This window comes from Engystomops pustulosus, chromosome 1, assembly GCF_040894005.1.
Source record: "Engystomops pustulosus chromosome 1, aEngPut4.maternal, whole genome shotgun sequence".
Taxonomy (NCBI): Eukaryota; Metazoa; Chordata; class Amphibia; order Anura; family Leptodactylidae; genus Engystomops; species Engystomops pustulosus.
This window is the reverse complement of record NC_092411.1, coordinates 96,954,346-96,973,277: the sequence shown is the minus strand read 5'-3', so window position 1 is coordinate 96,973,277 and position 18,932 is coordinate 96,954,346. Positions and strand designations below refer to the sequence as shown.

Below are 18,932 nucleotides of genomic sequence, written 5' to 3'. Positions count from 1 at the left end.
ATAGTTGCTTCCCTTCCACTACAGGCATATAATAGAAATTCATCAACAGGGGTATCATCAGGTATCACATTCTTACATACCTTTCTGTGAATCTCCTGTATTCCTTCCCATAATTCCCATATCGGTGGACAAAGCCAGATAGCATGAAACAAATCAGCTCTAAATAAGTTACATTTGGGACATTGTCTCAAATAATGTGCTGATGCATCCCTGTACGATAGATCAAAACCTTATGTTGCTCTGTTTGAGGTGGCATTGCATCTTTTTTTTATTTATATAAATCACTTTTGACTGTCATTTTAACAATATCTCAAGTTCCCTGACACAAAGAAACACTGGGCGAGATTTATCATAAGTTTCTGAGAGCAGAATGGTTCCCATGGCCACCACAAATCAGCTTTAACTTCATAAACTCATAGATTTCTGATGTTCTCCATAATCCTAGATTCATGTAAAAAATAGTAATGGGAGGAAGTTTTCCGTGTATAGCCGGGGCCAGTTATAACCCTCTGAAATGTGCCCCCCTTCAGCTTCTAAGCCAGCAGGCAGAATGAAGGAAAAGGAGAGTGGTGCACCGACAGCCCACAGATAAAGTCAATGGGGGGCATGTATCTTTATTTTGATCAGCTTTTTTTCTCTTCTTTTTGCATTAGAGAAAAAAAATAAAAACATTTCAGGACTTGTTAGGTGCATTTTTGCGACTATGCCTGTCTGTTCCTGCAAATCAGAGACAAAAGTAAAAAAAACAGACAGGATTGATCTTTGGTATCTCCTTGATCCCGTTGACGCAAAGAATAGATGTTGTGTCATTTGAAAGCTATAAAAAAAAAACTAAATAAAAACACACACACACACAGCACGGAAATGGTGCAACTACATTTTCTTTGCCAATTTGCCACCACATTTCAATTCTTTTCCCGCTTTACAGTATATTGCACATAGTAAATTATGCCACTAGGAAGGATAATGTTGAAGATTTGTCCCACATTTGCCATGTAAATGGCAAAATAAAAATGTTATGACTCTTGGAATACAGGAAGTAAGAAACAGAAATGCAAATAAGGCCCTGAAGGGTATGAATTGAAATGGAACCTTTCTTAAAGCAGCACAAAGGGTATTGTCTGATTGCAGACTGACCAGAACCATTTAATTGGTCCACAATTGGTGATAATCGACTCAAATCCACAAGGAGCAAATACTGACTGCAGTGTAAACAAAGGTTGTCACAAAGAAAACCCTGGAGATGCAATGACCAGGATGTTCTTATATGGGCAGACAGCCTGTTTCCATGAAAGGATTGCAGTGTTGGCTGATCATATGTTAATATGCCCAACCATTCGCTTGTTAATGTACTATACATGCGCAAATGGACTGACTTATTAGCATACAACTTTAAAGGTTAGTATAATGAATATATTTGAAAAAAAACATAAGAAAAAGATTACATTGAAAATACACATTACTACAGCAGCAGAAAGCCACTGTGTAAATGCATTGCTTGTAGTAATGTTGAAAAAAGTGTAGAGGTATTGTTTAAGCCAAGAAAAAATAAAACCTATGATGTCCGCAATGAAGATCAGTGAATTGATTTTTCCACAATGGAAAAAAAGCCAAAAGAATTACAATTAGACCCGGAAACAGGACTGCATACGACTGCCTGTAGTTGTAGAAATGCAAGTAGCTGATCAAACCCTATAAGGGTGATGCCACACATGGTGTTTTGAAACAGTTTTTGGTCCGTTTTTAAGCAGTCCGTTAAAAAATGCATGCGTTTTTGACAGGTTTTACCAATTATCTTAATTAAAACTGGTCAAAAACGGATGTGTTTTCACAAAAGCATGCATTTTTAGACGGACTACTTAAAAATGGACCAAAAACGGGTTCAAAATGCCACGTGTGGCATCACCCCAAGGTGTAACCTACCCCCCCCCCCCCACACATTAACTGGTCATGCTCCAACAGTGTGTGAGGAGTCCTTAAAAAAACTTCTATATTAAATCATAACATTATTTATAACATCACAATTCTGTATGAGCTTTAGGGCCCTTTGCCTGAACCATAGGACTGGGTTTCTAACAATTCTTATCTGTGTGTGTAAAAACACAGCAAAGAGCCAGGGTCAGCCAGGTCCAAGGGAGCATTTTTGATATAGACATCAGATATAGATCGAACTCGGGTCAAAAACGGAGGATCTGTGGTTCATTCTAAGATTCATCAGTAGGGGGGCTGGCTGCATGGGGCATTTCATCAGTAGGGGGGGCTGGCTGCATGGGACATTGCATCAGTAGGGGGTTGGCTGCATGGGGCATTTCATCAGTAGGGGGGCTGGCTGCATGGGGAACTTCATCAGTAGGAGGGGCTGGCTGCATGGGGAACTTCATCAGTAGGAGGGGCTGGCTGCATGGGGCATTTCATCAGTAGGGGAGTTGGCTGCATGGGGCATTTCATCAGTAGGAGGGGCTGGCTGCATGGGGCATTTCATCAGTAGGAGGGGCTGGCTGCATGGGGCATTTCATCAGTAGGAGGGGCTGGCTGCATGGGGCATTTCATCAGTAGGGGAGCTGGCTGCATGGGGCATTTCATCAGTAGGAGGGGCTGGCTGCATGGGGCATTTCATCAGTAGGAGGGGCTGGCTGCATGGGGCATTTCATTAGTAGGAGGGGCTGGCTGCATGGGGCATTTCATCAGTAGGAGGGGCTGGCTGCATGGGGCATTTCATCAGTAGGAGGGGCTGGCTGCATGGGGCATTTCATCAGTAGGAGGGGCTGGCTGCATGGGGCATTTCATCAGTAGGAGGGGCTGGCTGCATGGGGCATTTCATCAGTAGGAGGGGCTGGCTGCATGGGGCATTTCATCAGTAGGAGGGGCTGGCTGCATGGGGCATTTCAGCAGTAGGAGGGGCTGGCTGCATGGGGCATTTCATCAGTAGGAGGGGCTGGCTGCATGGGGCATTTCATTAGTAGGAGGGGCTGGCTGCATGGGGCATTTCATCAGTAGGAGGGGCTGGCTGCATGGGGCATTTCATCAGTAGGAGGGGCTGGCTGCATGGGGCATTTCATCAGTAGGAGGGGCTGGCTGCATGGGGCATTTCATCAGTAGGAGGGGCTGGCTGCATGGGGCATTTCATCAGTAGGAGGGGCTGGCTGCATGGGGCATTTCATCAGTAGGAGGGGCTGGCTGCATGGGGCATTTCATCAGTAGGAGGGGCTGGCTGCATGGGGCATTTCATCAGTAGGGGGGGGGCTGGCTGCATGGGGCATTTCATCAGTAGGAGGGGCTGGCTGCATGGGGCATTTCATCAGTAGGGGGCCTGGCTGCATGGGGCATTTCATCAGTGGGGGGCTGGCTGCATGGGGCATTTCATCAGTAGGTAGGGGGGTGCAGGCTGCATTTCATCAGCAAAGGGGGGCTGGCTGCATGGGGCATTTCATCAGTTGGAGGGGCTGGCTGCATGGGGCATTTCATCAGTAGGGGGGGCTAGCAGCAGGGGGCATTTCATAACGGGGGGAGCTGGCTGCACATGGCATTTCATAACTGGCTGGGGGCTGGCTGCATGGGGCATTTCATCAGCAAAGGGGGCTGGCTGCATGGGGCACTTCATCAATAGGGGGGGCAGTAAGGGGCATTTCATAACTGGGGAGGGGGGCTGTCTGCATGTGGCATTTCATAACTGGCGGAGGGCTGGCTGCATGGGGCATTTCATCATTCGCGGGGGTTGGCAGCACGGGGCATTTCATAACTGGTGGCAGCTGGCTGCATGTGGCATTTCATCAGCAAGGGGGGTCTGGTTGCATGGGGCATTTCATCAGTAGGGGGGGCTGGCAGCACGGGGCAGTTCATAACTGGGGGGAGCTGGCTGCATGTGGCATTTCATCAGCAAGGGGGGTCTGGTTGCATGGGGAATTTCATCAGTAGGGGGAGCTGGCTGCATGTGGCATTTCATAACTGGGGGGAGCTGGCTGCATGTGGCATTTCATAACTGGCGGGGGGCTGGCTGCATGGGGCATTTCATCAGCAAAGGGGGCTGGCTGCATAGAGCATTTCATCAATAGTGGGGTTGGCAGCACTGGTCATTTCATAACTGAGGGGGGGCTGGCTGCATGTGGCATTTCATAACTGGCAGGGGGCTGGCTGCATAGGGCAGGGGGCCAGGCTGACATATACATATATTTTTTTTAAAGCCCAGACAACCCCTTTAGGCACCGGGTGCTGGTTACATATCAAAGGGTGATGCCACACATGGTGTTTTTGATCCGTTTTAGTCAGTTTTTCCCAATTATCTTAATAAACAGGTTGTAAGCAGCCAAATGCATGGTAAACAGCCAAAAAGGGACCAAAAATGCCATGTGTGACATCACCCTAAGGGCACGTTCACACGTTCCTCTAGCATCGCATTCATGGTGTGATGCTAGCGCACAGGAGGGGTCAGGCCGATCGCATATACGTTTCCCAGGAAACGCATGCGGTTGATAACCCGATCTCATGCTTTTCTCTGGAAACGCATATGCGATTGGCCCGAGCCCCACTCCCTGCGCGCTAGCATCGCATTATGAACGCAGCGCTAGCGGAACGTGTGAACGCGCCCTAAACATTGTCAAAGCGATACATGTAACTACACCCTTAAAGGGCACCTACCACCACAAATCTACCTATAAAGGTAGATTGGGTGGTAGGTGGATCATTGGGACGTGAGGATAGCCCTTTTAAGGGCTAATCCTCACGTCCCTGCACTTTTTTGAGAACTTTAATTTGATATTTATTCAAATGTACTTATGTGGCTACCGGGGCGTGGAGTAGCCGCTTATGAGATTACACGAGGCGGCTACTCCACGCCCCGGTAGCCACTTTACTCCTCCTACTCACCCATCTTCGGCGCGCAGCTCCGCGTAGCTGCGCGCCCTCGTCCGGCGAGCCTGCCGTCTGCGCATGCGCAGAAGAGCAGGCCCGCGCCTGCGCGGTCACAACTCCGAAACAGGCGCGGGCCTGCTCTTCTGCGCATGCGCAGACGGCAGGCTCGCCGGACGAGGGCGCGCAGCTACGCGGAGCTGCGCGCCGAAGATGGGTGAGTAGGAGGAGTAAAGTGGCTACCGGGGCGTGGAGTAGCCGCCTCGTGTAATCTCATAAGCGGCTACTCCACGCCCCGGTAGCCACATAAGTACATTTGAATAAATATCAAATTAAAGTTCTCAAAAAAGTGCAGGGACGTGAGGATTAGCCCTTAAAAGGGCTATCCTCACGTCCCAATGATCCACCTACCACCCAATCTACCTTTATAGGTAGATTTGTGGTGGTAGGTTCCCTTTAAAGGCAAACATCTTAGCTTCCTCTAAAATTGGACAGCTTTATTTCCAGAAGTAGGGTGGAAACCCTTGAAGGACTCTTACACTAGGTGCACATCTCCCTGCAAGCTGGCAAGGGGTGCAAAGAGAGCACATAAGACGACTCCATTCCCATCACTGGCATAGAAGGGGTTACTTTTTTGGGGGTGTTTTCACATATGAATGATAATCAACCATTTTTCGTGCGGTCTGGTGTTACCACATACAATAATTACACGTAAATGCCGCGCACAGCCGCGAATATGCAGGCCGCACAATGAGAAATTTTTGGTTAGCGCGGCCTTGCCCCTCACCAGCGCGCGCTCTCCTACTCCCCTTTTCCATGGCAACGTTCATGCTCGTGACGTCACCCGGACGTCTGGAATTGATGACGAGCAGCCTCACACACTTGGTCCTAATTGGCCGGCCTTATTTCCAGGGTGACGGTGCACCTGGCAAGTCCCGCCTCTAATGTTTCATTGGTAGACTTGCCGCCTTCTTTCTGAAATTGGCCAGTCGTCCGTCCAATTGGCTTTCGAAGACGAAGCAGTCTTTCATTACGTCCATCTCTTACCGAGCTGCGCAGTGGAGAAGGTTGGTGCACCGCCATTTTGTGCTAGAGGCGCAGAAGAAGTAAAGGACGTTTTCCAGCGTATTTTCGCTAGTTTACCCGCAGTCGTTTCCTCGCCCGTGTCGTGTTAGACGAGCTGAATCCAGAACGCTCAGCGGTACTCGCCGAAAAGGCGGCAGAAAGAGGTGAGTCATCGACGCCATTTGAGTCTGAAAATGGCTCCCGTGTAAAGGCCGCGTTGAAGCTCCAATGGCTTCGCCATGCGCCGGGAGGGGGACGTGGCGCAGTTATTCATTCCCGGAGCCGGCTAGTAGAGCAGGGGGGGGGGGATACCACACATTACCTCACGGAGGCGCCGCGGGACACGACGAGCTGGTTATGGCGGCTTGGGCTTAGAAAATGGCGCGCGCGGAGCTTTGTGCCGGACGTTACCGCATGATGGGCACCTGGGGCGGATGGAGAGGGCATCTTGTCGAACCACGGTAGGGGGTTAGTTGGGTCTCTGCCACTATATGTTCACAGAATCCTGGCTTTCCTGTAGTGGGTTTTGTTCTTGTACATGCTGGATCAATGGGGGTCTATCAGTATTTTCCAGTGTCCGTTATATGAGGGATGTGTCCCCATCACGTTATCAATCCTTCTAATTAGACTGTTTTCTCATTGTTCTATGGATTGGATTTTGAGGCGGTTCAGGTGCACCCTTAATTAAGAGACTTCTATTATTTTGTAGGTTTAGCTCCAGAATCATTGGCATAGAAAGCAGAGCATATCCATATGTGAATGAGGGCAGATGGACAGTTTCAAAATCCAATAATAAATTGTATAGTGCTAACATATTTCACATCGCCTTACAGATTATGTGGGGACATATACAAGTAAGACATTAGAGTAGCAACATTTTCATGTGATGGCCCCGAGCTTATAGTTCGAGCAGTAATGAGAGCACTGTGGGGGTTATTTATCATTAGAGGTATCCTTGGGACAGTTCTGTTTCTATGGAGCTTTAATGTCAATCTGATTCATTAAAGTGGCTTTGGCCCTTTTAATAAATATTCTAATGCTCTACTTGTGTCTGGGGTTCTCTCAGTTGCAGCACATACACCAGCGGGGCAGGAGTGAATGTTTGACGTTTTTTCATTAAAGAGGAGCGAGTCATTAATCTGGCATTGCAGTAGTTCTATGTTCACGCCAGTATAGTGAAGTGACGGGAATAGTCCTGTGTGATCTGTTTTGTGACTTTTGTAGAGGAATAATCCATATTGAAAATTGCTGGAGAAAATTAACCTGCATTAGCAAAAGTGATATTTGGAGATGAGTCGACTTAACGTTGTTGTTTGGGTTCTGTCGTGCAACTCAGAGGTATTGCTGAATTGGCTGTTTGGTTTGCTCGGTGTCTCAATCCTGCAGCCGAAACCTGAACAGGAACGGTGGGTCCACTCCTCTCTAGTGAGATTACTTTAAAAACACGCCATATTAACTTCTTGGATAAATGGTTGCCATTCAACACCCTTCACCTCCTGGTCCAGGAATAAAGCAGCAGCAGCAGACTTTTTTTTATTTTTTAAAGTGTGGTGCGGTCATCTTCAAAAGCATGCAAGTGACATGCAACTTACTATAAAAAATACTTTAATTTCTTCTTTGTGCTATTCGAAATAATGGTCTATTCTGCACGGTTAGGCTACGTGCACATAGCGGGTCGGAAGTTACGGCCACCTGCAGATGGCAGTGATGCAATATGGGCAAGTATAGGATATGTTCCATCTTTTTCAACTTTCCCGTTCAGTCACGGTAGAATGAGACGCAGTGGGGGACATTTATATTAAGTGTCCTTGTCTCTTCTGGCTTTCAGAATAGCTGTCGGTAATGAGGTACATATTAATATTTCTGTCCCAAGTGCTAGTTTTATTGTTCTAGACTATTTTTCTTTTGTCTATTCTCTACCACTTTTCAGTGCCCAAAAAAATGGAAAGAACCGATATATTATGTCAGTTTCCATACCATGAACTCCACTCCTCTTCTCAGAATTGGAGGATGTAGAAACTCAAATTTGTTTTCTGGCGGGAACCACTAATAAACAGGGATAGAAAGGAGAAAAGTGCCACAAAATAAGGTGGAAATCCCATACTAAAGGTCCCTCATTGTGCTCACCGTGTAAGTCTATGGAAGCCGCAGGATGGTCCGTTTTACAGCCGCCAAAAACGTTCATGTGTATGCAGCCTAAGTTTTTCCACTTGTAAATGATAGTTTATCAGCTTTATATACCATATATAAAAACTGGGGCATATGTTGTTGGGTATTTACTCTGGAGAGCTGTGATCAATTCTTGTGTAGCAGCACTGTGAAAAACGCATTTATATTTCAGGATTATGGCTGGACTGGGTGCACTCCTGTGTTGGTGTCTGAGTAAGAGCAGTTAAGGCTTCTGGTTAGATAGTTCAGCAAATGGGAATGGCTGTAGAGTAGTTTAATTAGTGATGGGAGTTTCAGGTTCAGTTAGTTGGCCCCTTATTGAATTGTATTGTAATACATTTTCAGGTGATTTGCCACCCATCTACACTCCAATTTCTCTGAGACTAGAGAAAGAATAAAGTAGACGTGTCATTTGGGGTGCACAGTAAAATCCAAGCCCACAAGAATACGGCACAAATGCGTTTTTTTTTACCAATTTCACTGCATTTGGAATTTTTTTTCCCGGTGCACGGAATATTTAATACCACCATTTTGAAGTGTAATTTGTTACGCAGAAAATAAGCCATCACACAGCTCTGTACATGGAAAAATAAAAAAAGTTAGATTTTTGAATGTGGGGAGTGAAAAAATGAAAAGCAAAATCGAAAAAGGGCCGCGGCAGGAAGGGGTTAACATGGCTTCCAAAAGAGAACCTCTTTATTTGCAATTCAATAGATTTGTGTGGGATCAAAATTGTAGATAAAATTTACAGAATGGGGGGCAAGCTTGTACTGCTCCTGCTGTGGTTGGGATGTCACCTCTGGCGTCTGTATACATATAGAAACCAGAAGTGATTGGTGGCACCACAGCTGAATGGAGGCGAGTATAAGCGGTTTATTTTTAGATGGCATCCCATACTTTACACCTCAGATAACCCTTTTAAGAATATCGAGTTAAGGCATTTGGCATCAGTCGACAGGATGTATGTCTACATCTTGCACACAATAATATACGTTTATTATGCCCAATGTATTTGTCCATAAGTTCTGGTCAAGTATTGCAACAAAGCCTCATATTAAAATGTTTAAGCATTTGCTTATGGTTTCCTGGATTTAGCAGCTATGTGACCATGTAAAGCTCTGCTGACTTTACCCAATGACAGATGTCTAGAAGAGATTGCTTATACTATTGATTTTGTGTGTCCACTCTTTGGAGAGAATTTCCATTACAGAACAGGCTGGCAGATTTTAATCCCTCTTCTCCCCACTGAAGAAGCTTGTACACTGTAAAGTCTGTATGTATTTGGCCAATTGGTATCTGAATGTTCTGTTTTGGCCTCTAGGCACCCTCGGACATAAGTTGACTCCTAGGGCTCATGCAGACTTGTGTTTTTGACATCAATATGCTATCTATTTTTTTTTTTTTGTTTTTTTTAAGAAGATGGAATACTATGGGTATGGGTCATTTTTTTCAAAGGTTTCTAGGCAACCAACTGGGCATGGTTTAACAGATTAGAAATCCATGGTGTTTTTGTTTGGGTTTTTGCAGATGTGAGAAGAAAAAACAGATGCAGACATCTGAATGAGCCATTGGGCTATCTGCACACACTTTAGAACTTGCCCAGTGGTAATTCCACAAGCATTCTTCAAACATCAAATCTACCTGAAATCTGCTGGTTTCTGGTGAGGGTTTATAAAATAAAGTTGCATAGGTAGTGAAATTGTGAAACCAGATTAGCAGCAAAAAAATGACTTGCTGCGGCTCATTTATTCACAGCAGAAATCTGTTCTTGTCGGAGTAATCTTCCTCTATGTATGGGATTTTCATAAATCCCATTTGCTACACTTGTTCTGTATTAGGCCTCCTGCACATGAGTGCAGTTAATAGCAGCAGCACTTGTCCTCATTTACTAGTCATTTGAATGAGCCTTTATGCTGTTGACTTTCTGCATGGAATATACATGCATCATACACAATTTGAATATGACCTAGGACTTGTCCCCTTAACAATGGCACAAAGAAACATGATTATATTTTGCATGCTGATGGATCTGCTTGATCCCTTATGGCAGATATAGACAGTCTTGGAGGCTGTGTTTGTGTGCAGTTTTTTTATTTTTAACAGGTGGTTCAGGCAGTTTGTTTGCAGTAGTATCCATAAAGTTTTTTTTTTTTTTTTTGCATCCTATGTTTGTCTGTTCTCCTACAGTCATAGGAACAACAATACAAAATGGATGAAAATGACTCATCTGTCTATAATGGACACAAAGATATTGAGGGATCCCCATTGACTACAGTGGAGTATTTTTGGTCCTATCTTTAGAATATCTATGCTTCAATTTTAGACTGACTTGGTGACGAATGTTCCTAACAGAGTATCTGTTAAAAATATGAACATAGTCATAGTGCTTCAAAGTCTAATTTTGTGCACATATGATGAGTGTTTAGTTCTTTGTTTCAGTTTGGACAGTGTAGATGCTACATGTTTATTTGTAGCTTTTTTTTCACCTCCTATCCCCAACTATTCCTTATTCCATATCCCCTGAATCTAAACTATTCTCCCCTTCTCCTTTCCACAGGACAGAGATCTGAGCAGTTCTCCAAATTACCCCTCTACCTTCCCTGAACGGTTCTGAAAGAATTTTAAATTCATCCCCTTCCCTTTCATTATTCCCAATAGAATAGTATTTGAGTGCACATGTAACAGCCAAGGTGCTTCAAACCTCAAGTGCTCAAATGGCATCCCTTTGTTACTGGGAAATGAGCATGGACACCTCTCCATTATTTGCTGCTGTTACCAATTTTATTTTTTACATTGAACAGAACGACAGGATGCTGCACTTAGGTGCTCAGAACAGCCTTGCACCTCCTCCCTACCCCTCCCTTTCCCTTCTCTTCAATGCAAATTTTTTGGGGTGTATTACCTGATCATGACAAGTAGCAACAAAATCATTTTTAAGAATTGCTAGTATTTTTAAGTGGACTGAAATTCTCTACTTTTTTTTTTTTTCCCCTGATTTGGATTATTTTCATAATTTTTCCCCTTTTTTTTTCACAGCGAAGAATTTTTTTTGAAACGTCAACTACAGTAAGTCTCGTATTTCCTGTGTTTTTAAATTGTTTTTTTTCTTTTTTTTTTAAAATTTTTTCCTGCCATACTGGTCTCCTTTTTAACATTACTGTGTTTCTATTTTTATTTTTTTAGTTTTTATATAAACTGTATGTATAAATATTGGTACTGATGCAAAATTTTTCTCAATGTTTTTTTTTCTTTTTAATTTTTCATGGTGGGGGTTGGATTGGGAAGGAGAGTCTTTCTATAATTTTTAATTATGCATAATATATAATTTTTGTGATGAACTATTAAAAAATTCTCCCAGTTGCGATGTGTAGATGTAAAAAAAAAATTTCTTAATTTTGTTGTAAGATTTACCTTATGCAGCTAACTAGATTTATTTAATTAAATATTTTCAAGCTTTGGTATAGTTTTTAGTAATGCTGTTGGAACACTTGTAATGTTTTCCTACTGTGCATTACCTTTATGGGCAGTGGCATTTTTGACAGTTCAAGTTAATGTCCCTTCATTTAGGCCCTATCCCTGCCCCTCCCCATTCCACCTCCCATACCTTTTTGCCCCACCGTTGACAATCTGCTGCAGAGAACGGAGAGAGACCACTGACAAGTTAATCTACTGATGCCTGGTAAGACTGGTTGATTAATAAGGTAAAAAATATACATGTCCTTGGATAACATGTTACTGTTAAATGAGCCCCCTCTTTCTATCTTTACTTCAGATTTGTACTTTTACCTTACTATATGGTCTTGGGTATTGTTAATTGCTGCACAGCTACTAATGCAGAAAACAAACATGCAGTTTGAGATGTGTTTTCAAGCCAAAGCCAGAACTGGGTCCAGCAAGGAGAAGTCCCCCTTTATATTGCTTTTATAATTTTTTTTTTAAATCCACTCCTGACTTTGGCCTCAATCCTGCATGTGTGATTTAAATTTTTTCCACAACCATTATGGGATAGCAAATGAGTGATTGCATTATGGAGTCCTCTGGGAATGGATTAGTAGTGTACATTCAAGACCACCACTATATTCATTTGATTACTTGAATGACGTGTTGGCTTTGTATATTCACTACCATTCCGTTTATACAACGTTATTGTTTTGAGAAGTTTGGGTCCCAGCAGCCACACTTTCCTTCTATCCTGTTCATGGGAATAACTCTTTATAAAAGATAGCTGAAGTGTTCCACATCTTTTTCTGGCCTAATGTGTATTGACGCATGATTAAACATTATAAAGTTTTTTTTTTTGTGTGTGTAGGTAAGAATAGTTTATTATAATCAGTAGCCATGACAACCTGGAGTCTCAGACTCTAGTATATTGTAAATTTACTACTAATCTCCAATAGTCACCAAAGTACAGTAGTATTTCAATACAGGCCGTCCCTTGTTTACGCTCAAGATGGGTTCCTACGGGTTGTACTTGAGTTGACTTTGTATACTATATTTTAATTATACCTCAAGACAAAAAAATTCTTGTCCCAGTGACAATTGGATCTTCAAATATTGATTATCAATAAAGCTTCATTCCAGGCACCTTACAGCTGATCATTGCACCCTGGGACTAAAGGAAAGCATCCAGAGAGCTTTGCCAGAGGTCACAGTGGGCAGAGGGGTCAGTCAGTAAGTCTGTTTACTTGAGTAGGGGACAGTCTGTATATTGTAGGAGCGATAAGATCCCCTAGGGCAGTGGTGGCGAACCTATGGCACGGGTGCCAGAGGTGGCACTCGGAGCTCTTTCTGTGGGCACCCAGGCCATCACTATCTTCCTACAGTCCCAGACAGCCCAGGACTTGCTGTGCACAGAGCTATTTTTATGTGGCAGCGCTAGCTGGGACTACTGGAGGGGGGGGGGGCAGATCTGGATTATCATTGTAGCTCCGGCCCTGACAATTCTTCCTGTTTATGAGACCCTGGAGGGAAGTTACAATGATCATCCAAATTTCTTCTATTTTCTGCTTTATTGGTGTCCTCAGGTGCTGGTATCAATGAAAGCTGTGACAGAGAAGGGAGTATAAATCACAAATTAAATTTCTATGTTGGCGCTTTGCGATAAATAAGTGGGTCTTAGTTGTAGTTTGGGCACTCGGTCTCTAAAAGGTTCGCCATCACTTCCCTAGGGTTAAAGTAAGTTCTAAAACTTCAAATTGCCCCTCATTTTCCTAGAACACATGAACATGTTTGATATCCCTGCCTCCCAAAATGGCGTTCTATTAAATGCACTCCTATTCTTCCATATGACTGTTTGTACTCTGTAATGTAATATTATATGTCCCCTATGATTTGTAAATAAAGATAATTATTAGTTATTATTCAATCAGTCAAGCATAAGCCAAGGACACTTGTAGATCCAGGCACTGTGACTGGTAATCTTATATTGGTCCTTCTAAAAACAACTTTTAAAATTATGTTAATGAGCATGAAGTGTGTATGGATCTATAAGTGAGTGCCCTGGTTAATCATGCTTGATTTTGATTTAATATTTTAAAGGAAATCTACCAATTTTAGTCAGTGAACCCCCAACCGAAAATTTAACTTTTTCACCATTCTTTCATCTATAGATATTTGAATAAAATGTGATCCGAAGGTCACACGGGTCCCAACTTGATACAATATTGATACCATCTCATCTCGCAAAAGATGCCTTACACATGGCCAGCATAAGATTATAGAGTATTTAAAGGACATCTACCATCTGTATCAGAGACTAACTGGTGTGTGCACCCTCTGGCAGGATCTGCTCTTTTAGTTGCTGCTTCCCTGGTTTTTACACACAATTTAAAAAAGAAAAAAGCCCCTCTGGCTCATTTGCATAATGGAGCCTGGAACTTGTCCAGTTCATTTTGCATAATTTAGAAAGCCTTTTATGCCACAGCATAATCTAAAAGGTGCGGATCCTGCCAGAGCAGCACACCCCAAACATGCAAGTTTGCTTGGTTTACAATCCTTGATCTTGGTGGTAGATGTTTAATGGATGAAGTGTGGAAAATGCATGACTAGTTTGCAGCAATGTAACATATTTCTTACAACATATTTGATGTATCCACCCTAATTTCTTTCTGTCAGAGGTGGGGGGCAGATCTTTCTCTTAGTATTGTTTGTGTTAATTCTGGCCTTGTGATGGTCATTTACTCCTGCTCCCATTTGATATTCTCAAAACTTCAACCTTTCCCTGAGCAGAATGAAAAAAAAAACACATATTGCCCCTTAAATATTTTAGTCAGTAATCCACTTAAGCTCCTTATAACTGCCCTAAATTTAAGAAATCCGATGTTGACTTGACTCTAAATATGTGGCTTACGCTAGTCAACAGAAGATTTTACAGCCTCTAGGATAAATTTCTGTTGTTCTCACCATGTCTGAACAGTATACTTTGGCCAATTTGCACTTTTGCATTTTTCAACGATGGTGTGATTTTTTTATTTATCTTTAGTTTTTTGTTGTAAAAACTTGGGATGGCTACAGAAAACCAGAATAACACAAGTTATCTTTGTTTCACTCTTGGCATTAAAAAAAATAAATAAATAAAAAAAAATTGCCCAATTCACAAAAGATAATTGAAATGCTGGGATTACTGCAGAATTAATGTTTTGTAAAATAACCTTGCAGCAATAAAGGCAAGTTTGACCACACCATGTGCATTGGCTCTTTTTATATCTGTTTTTTTTTTTTTTTTCAATATATTTTTAAAACGTAATTATTTAAGAGCTTTAGAAATCTGAATATCCCAAAATGTGGCAAATTCTTTTTTTTTTTTTTTTTTGTCCCGATTGGCTTGTAAACAATCATTTTATCATATTTGAATCAATTTTCCCACACATCTGTACGATTCTTAACATGCAGCTTTTTTTTTTTCTTTTTTTTTTCTCCAAAGTTGTTTATGGCGTTGTTTTTAAAATAGTTTCTATTTTTGTTTTTTCTAGGGTTTCAGATTGCTACTGTAGGGAGTAGAGACATGGCGAGCAATGTCACTAATAAAACAGACCCTCGCTCTATGAACTCAAGAGTATTTATTGGGAACCTAAACACATTAGTGGTGAAGAAAGGAGATGTAGAAGCAATCTTTTCTAAGTATGGCAAGATTGTGGGCTGCTCCGTACACAAGGGCTATGCATTTGTGCAGTACAGCAATGAACGCACTGCCCGCACTGCTGTGGCAGGGGAGGATGGACGAATGATAGCTGGGCAGGTCCTGGGTGAGTGACTGGAAAACAGTTTTTAATAGGCTATTTAGTAGCTTATATAAAATTCCTGTTCACTTTACGTCTTGAAAGTGTTTTTATTTGTAAAGTTTGTTCTTCTTTGTATCTGGATATCTTCATGTAACAGTCGAACATGGTTTGGAATTTTTGAAACCTGCAGGTCTTAACTGGGACCTGCACCTACCTCTGGAATGAGGGTCCTTTTGGACGTGTGGAATAAATGTATAAAACAATGAGAATACCCATTTATCTTGGTCAACCAGGCTGTGATTATTGCAGTATAAAAAAAATATATAAATGTCCACTGCTTGTGTCACACTTTTTAGATATCAACTTGGCTGCTGAGCCCAAAGCAAACAGAGGAAAAGGAGGGATTAAGCGACCCGCAGCTGATATGTATGGGTGAGTAAAAATGGTGAAAGTGGACTGTGAGCATACCTTGCAAAAGAATAGACTGTACACAGGTTTTTTTTATAGACTATGCAATCCTGTGTATTGATCTATAAAAGGGACAATGTATGATGGCACACGAACATCAATGACTACTAGTATTAAATTGAAGCAGTCTCCAGGATTGTCATTTTTAGTTGGTGACAAATAGACTTTTGTCAGTCTGTTTGCCTTTGTCTCAGTCTCCTCCTACATTAGTACCCTACCCTGCTCTGTGAATGCTCAAGACAGGAAGCTGGAGGAGCCTGATACACAGGCTGCTGCAGCTATCGAGCCCTTGGGCTTTAGCCCTATGCACACAAACATGCTGGCCTGTGGAAACGGACCAGTGTGCAGGTGAGATCCCACAGCCTGGTGATAATGCCCTTTAACAGTGTCTGCCCTACTGTATAGTCTGCATAATGGAATTCCTTGCATAATCACCTTTTTGTTTTTTGGTTTTTTTTTTCTATGCAAAACATTGAAACTAAATGTGCTTTCTGCCTTTCATTGTTAGGTCTTCCTTTGACTTGGACTATGATTTCCAACGGGACTATTATGACAGGTGCGTGAGCGCTTCAACTAAAATGGACTTTTTGCATGCTTCAAGAGGTTATAGTTTAAACCTTTACTTTGTCTATTGCATTTTTACAGCTATACAGCGGCACGTGTCCCTCCTCCACCACCACCAATTGCTCGAGCAGTAGTACCTTCAAAACGTCAAAGAGTCTCTGGAAATACATCCCGTCGTGGAAAGAGTGGTTTCAACTCTAAGAGTGGTCAGCGTGGTGGGTCTTCCAAATCTAACAGATGTACGTTGAGCATTTGTGTGGAACAATACAAAGCAATTGTCCACAGAACTTAATCTATAAACAGTGTTTGTGGTTTGCATTGCATATTACACTGTTGCGGTTGCGTTCTTGGATGCCCGGAAAGTAAAATTGCTTGGTGTGTTTAATGGGGTTTTCTGGGCAAGTCCTATGAATGACCTCTTTTAGAATAGGCCATTAATAAGGAGCCATGAGTGCCACAGCAGCAATAATGATGCATATCTTCTATACTGCTGGTTACAATCACTTTGATAGTGACTTGATTGTGCATGCTAATGTTTTGTATGTGGTTTTTTATTTACATTTTGAACAAATTTCAAAATAGTCACTCTTCAAAAACAAATAAGTGTACTGAAGAAAGAACCTTACCTTTTACAGTGAAGGGTGATGATCTGCAGACCATTAAAAAGGAGCTCAGCCAGATAAAGCAGAGGGTAGATTCTCTTCTGGAAAACCTGGAACGCATTGAGCGTGAGCAGTCGAAACAAGGTAAAGCATGGTACTTTTATGGTCTATTATGAAATGTGACTCATTTAATTTTTAATGGTTATAAGCTGTGTATTGATATTAATAAACTTTTACTTCAGAGACCAAACTGGATGATGATCAGAGCAGTAGCTCTGCAAAAAAAGAGGAATCAAGCGTCAAAATGGTTGCAGAGGAGGCGGGTGATTCAGCAGAGGAGGGAGACCTGCTTGATGATGATGAACAGGGAGAAGACACTGTAAGGAACCACTATTGCACTTAATTGATGGCTATACATTGGGTTTCTGTTGGTCAGACTACTTTTGGGTAGAACACATGAACTGCTTATTTTATGAAGGACCATTTTTAATTCATGCAGTTTTTCTTTTTTTTTTTTTTTTTTTTTTTTTTTTTAAATTAGCTGTTGTAGACCTCTAAATGCCCTGCATAACCAGAGTTGCGTTTCTAGTTCAAAGATGGCCAGAGAGGTGCCTAAATAATTAAGAAGCATCTTTTTACATCTTAGATTCTCATTTCTGCACAGGGTAGTTAATACATATTTAATATCTTGATCTAATTTGCATCTACTCAATAAATGTTGTAATCTGTGCTACTGGTATTTGTTTAGGATTTCCAGTCTGGTGGCAGAACTTGGCTGGAACTGTTGACCTAGCACGTTCCATCTAACACAGAAAGGGAGCTAATGACCATTATTTCCAGCGTGCAGACAATTGAGCAAAGCCTTCCAAGCTGGGTTTTGAAATGCAATTCAAGTGCAGTGTGGAGGAGTTTCTTCCCATTACATGTGTTTAGATCTAAACATTTGATTGGGAAGGAGCAACACATGTTTATCAGGGTTTACCTACAAAATACATGGTGCTCAATTGCAATTGTTTAACTCTAGCAACTTAAGCATTTCTAAACAATTCATACAGTGTGTGAACACAGCCTCAAAGAATGCAAAGTTATAGCTCATGAAGTTTATATTGTATCCTGTTTAGTAGGGGATTTTAGTTAAGTAAATACAAATTTCTTGTGTCAGCATTGGAAATTGCCTTTAAAAATTCAATAGTTAAAGTTTACCTTGGAGAATTAAACTAAACCAAATTTCTTTTTTGTTTAGCTTGAAGAAATAAAAGATGGTGATAAAGAAACAGAAGAAGGAGAAGATGAAGGGGACAGTGCAAACGAAGAAGATTCTTAAAATAAATGTCCAGTCCTTTAATGATTTGTTCCCTTCCGCCTATTGTGTATAGTTGGTTCATAGCTCCCCTGTACATCATTTACACCACCAGCTCTTCAAGCCTGTTTATTATGCACCCTGCATTTCCTCTGCCTTCTTTTCATTTTGATACCTATTGCAACTTCTAGAATTAAAGTGTATTGTTTTTACATTTTGTTTTGCTGTTTTTTATCCTAGGATCAATGTTTGCATAGATTGCAGCAGTTAAAGGGAGCTTGTCACAACACTTGCAAATATACAGCCAGTGACAAGTTCCTATAGAGTTCTACTAACTGCCTGACACCCTACTTTTAGATTAAAATTATTTCTCTTGCATCCACATAAATCACCTTTTAACTTGTATTACCTGGCAACAGAGGGGGTGCGTCCTGCTCAGCTGGCCCTTCCCATCTAATCTTCCTTATGTCTCCTTACTGGTCACAGTTCATGTCATGTGACAGGAGTGACATCATATCGGGTCCTTCTTAATAGCAAATTGTACCACCTGAAATCGCAGCAGCCTCCGTTGCGGATGGAGAGGAGTTCATGGTGGCTGCTGTGATTTCATGTTATCACATACATGATGTACAGTTTGCTATCCTTAGAATAATAAACACAAATCTTTAATAATTGTACATAGAGGCTAATCAAACCTAT

General features: G+C 42.0%; 1 protein-coding gene across 6 annotated transcripts; it reads left to right on the top strand.

Annotated features, from left to right (window-relative positions):
* The first annotated feature begins 5,785 nt into the window (after nt 1–5,785).
* Nucleotides 5,786–18,445, top strand: HNRNPC (heterogeneous nuclear ribonucleoprotein C). 6 transcript variants are annotated; one of them, XM_072149322.1, is made up of 11 exons: nt 5,794–6,074; nt 10,637–10,686; nt 11,116–11,145; nt 11,647–11,758; nt 15,051–15,323; nt 15,656–15,731; nt 16,276–16,323; nt 16,413–16,570; nt 16,967–17,077; nt 17,176–17,312; nt 18,177–18,445. In XM_072149322.1, the coding sequence occupies exons 4-11, from the start codon at nt 11,752–11,754 to the stop codon at nt 18,255–18,257; spliced, it is 891 nt and encodes a 296-aa protein (XP_072005423.1). In that variant the 5' UTR covers nt 5,794–6,074; nt 10,637–10,686; nt 11,116–11,145; nt 11,647–11,751; the 3' UTR covers nt 18,258–18,445. The 6 variants fall into 6 exon arrangements, with proteins under 6 accessions (XP_072005439.1, XP_072005455.1, XP_072005423.1 ...); XM_072149338.1 differs by lacking the exon at nt 10,637–10,686 and having other exon boundaries at nt 5,786–6,074; nt 16,413–16,546; XM_072149312.1 differs by lacking the exon at nt 10,637–10,686.
* The last annotated feature ends 487 nt before the right edge of the window (nt 18,446–18,932 follow it).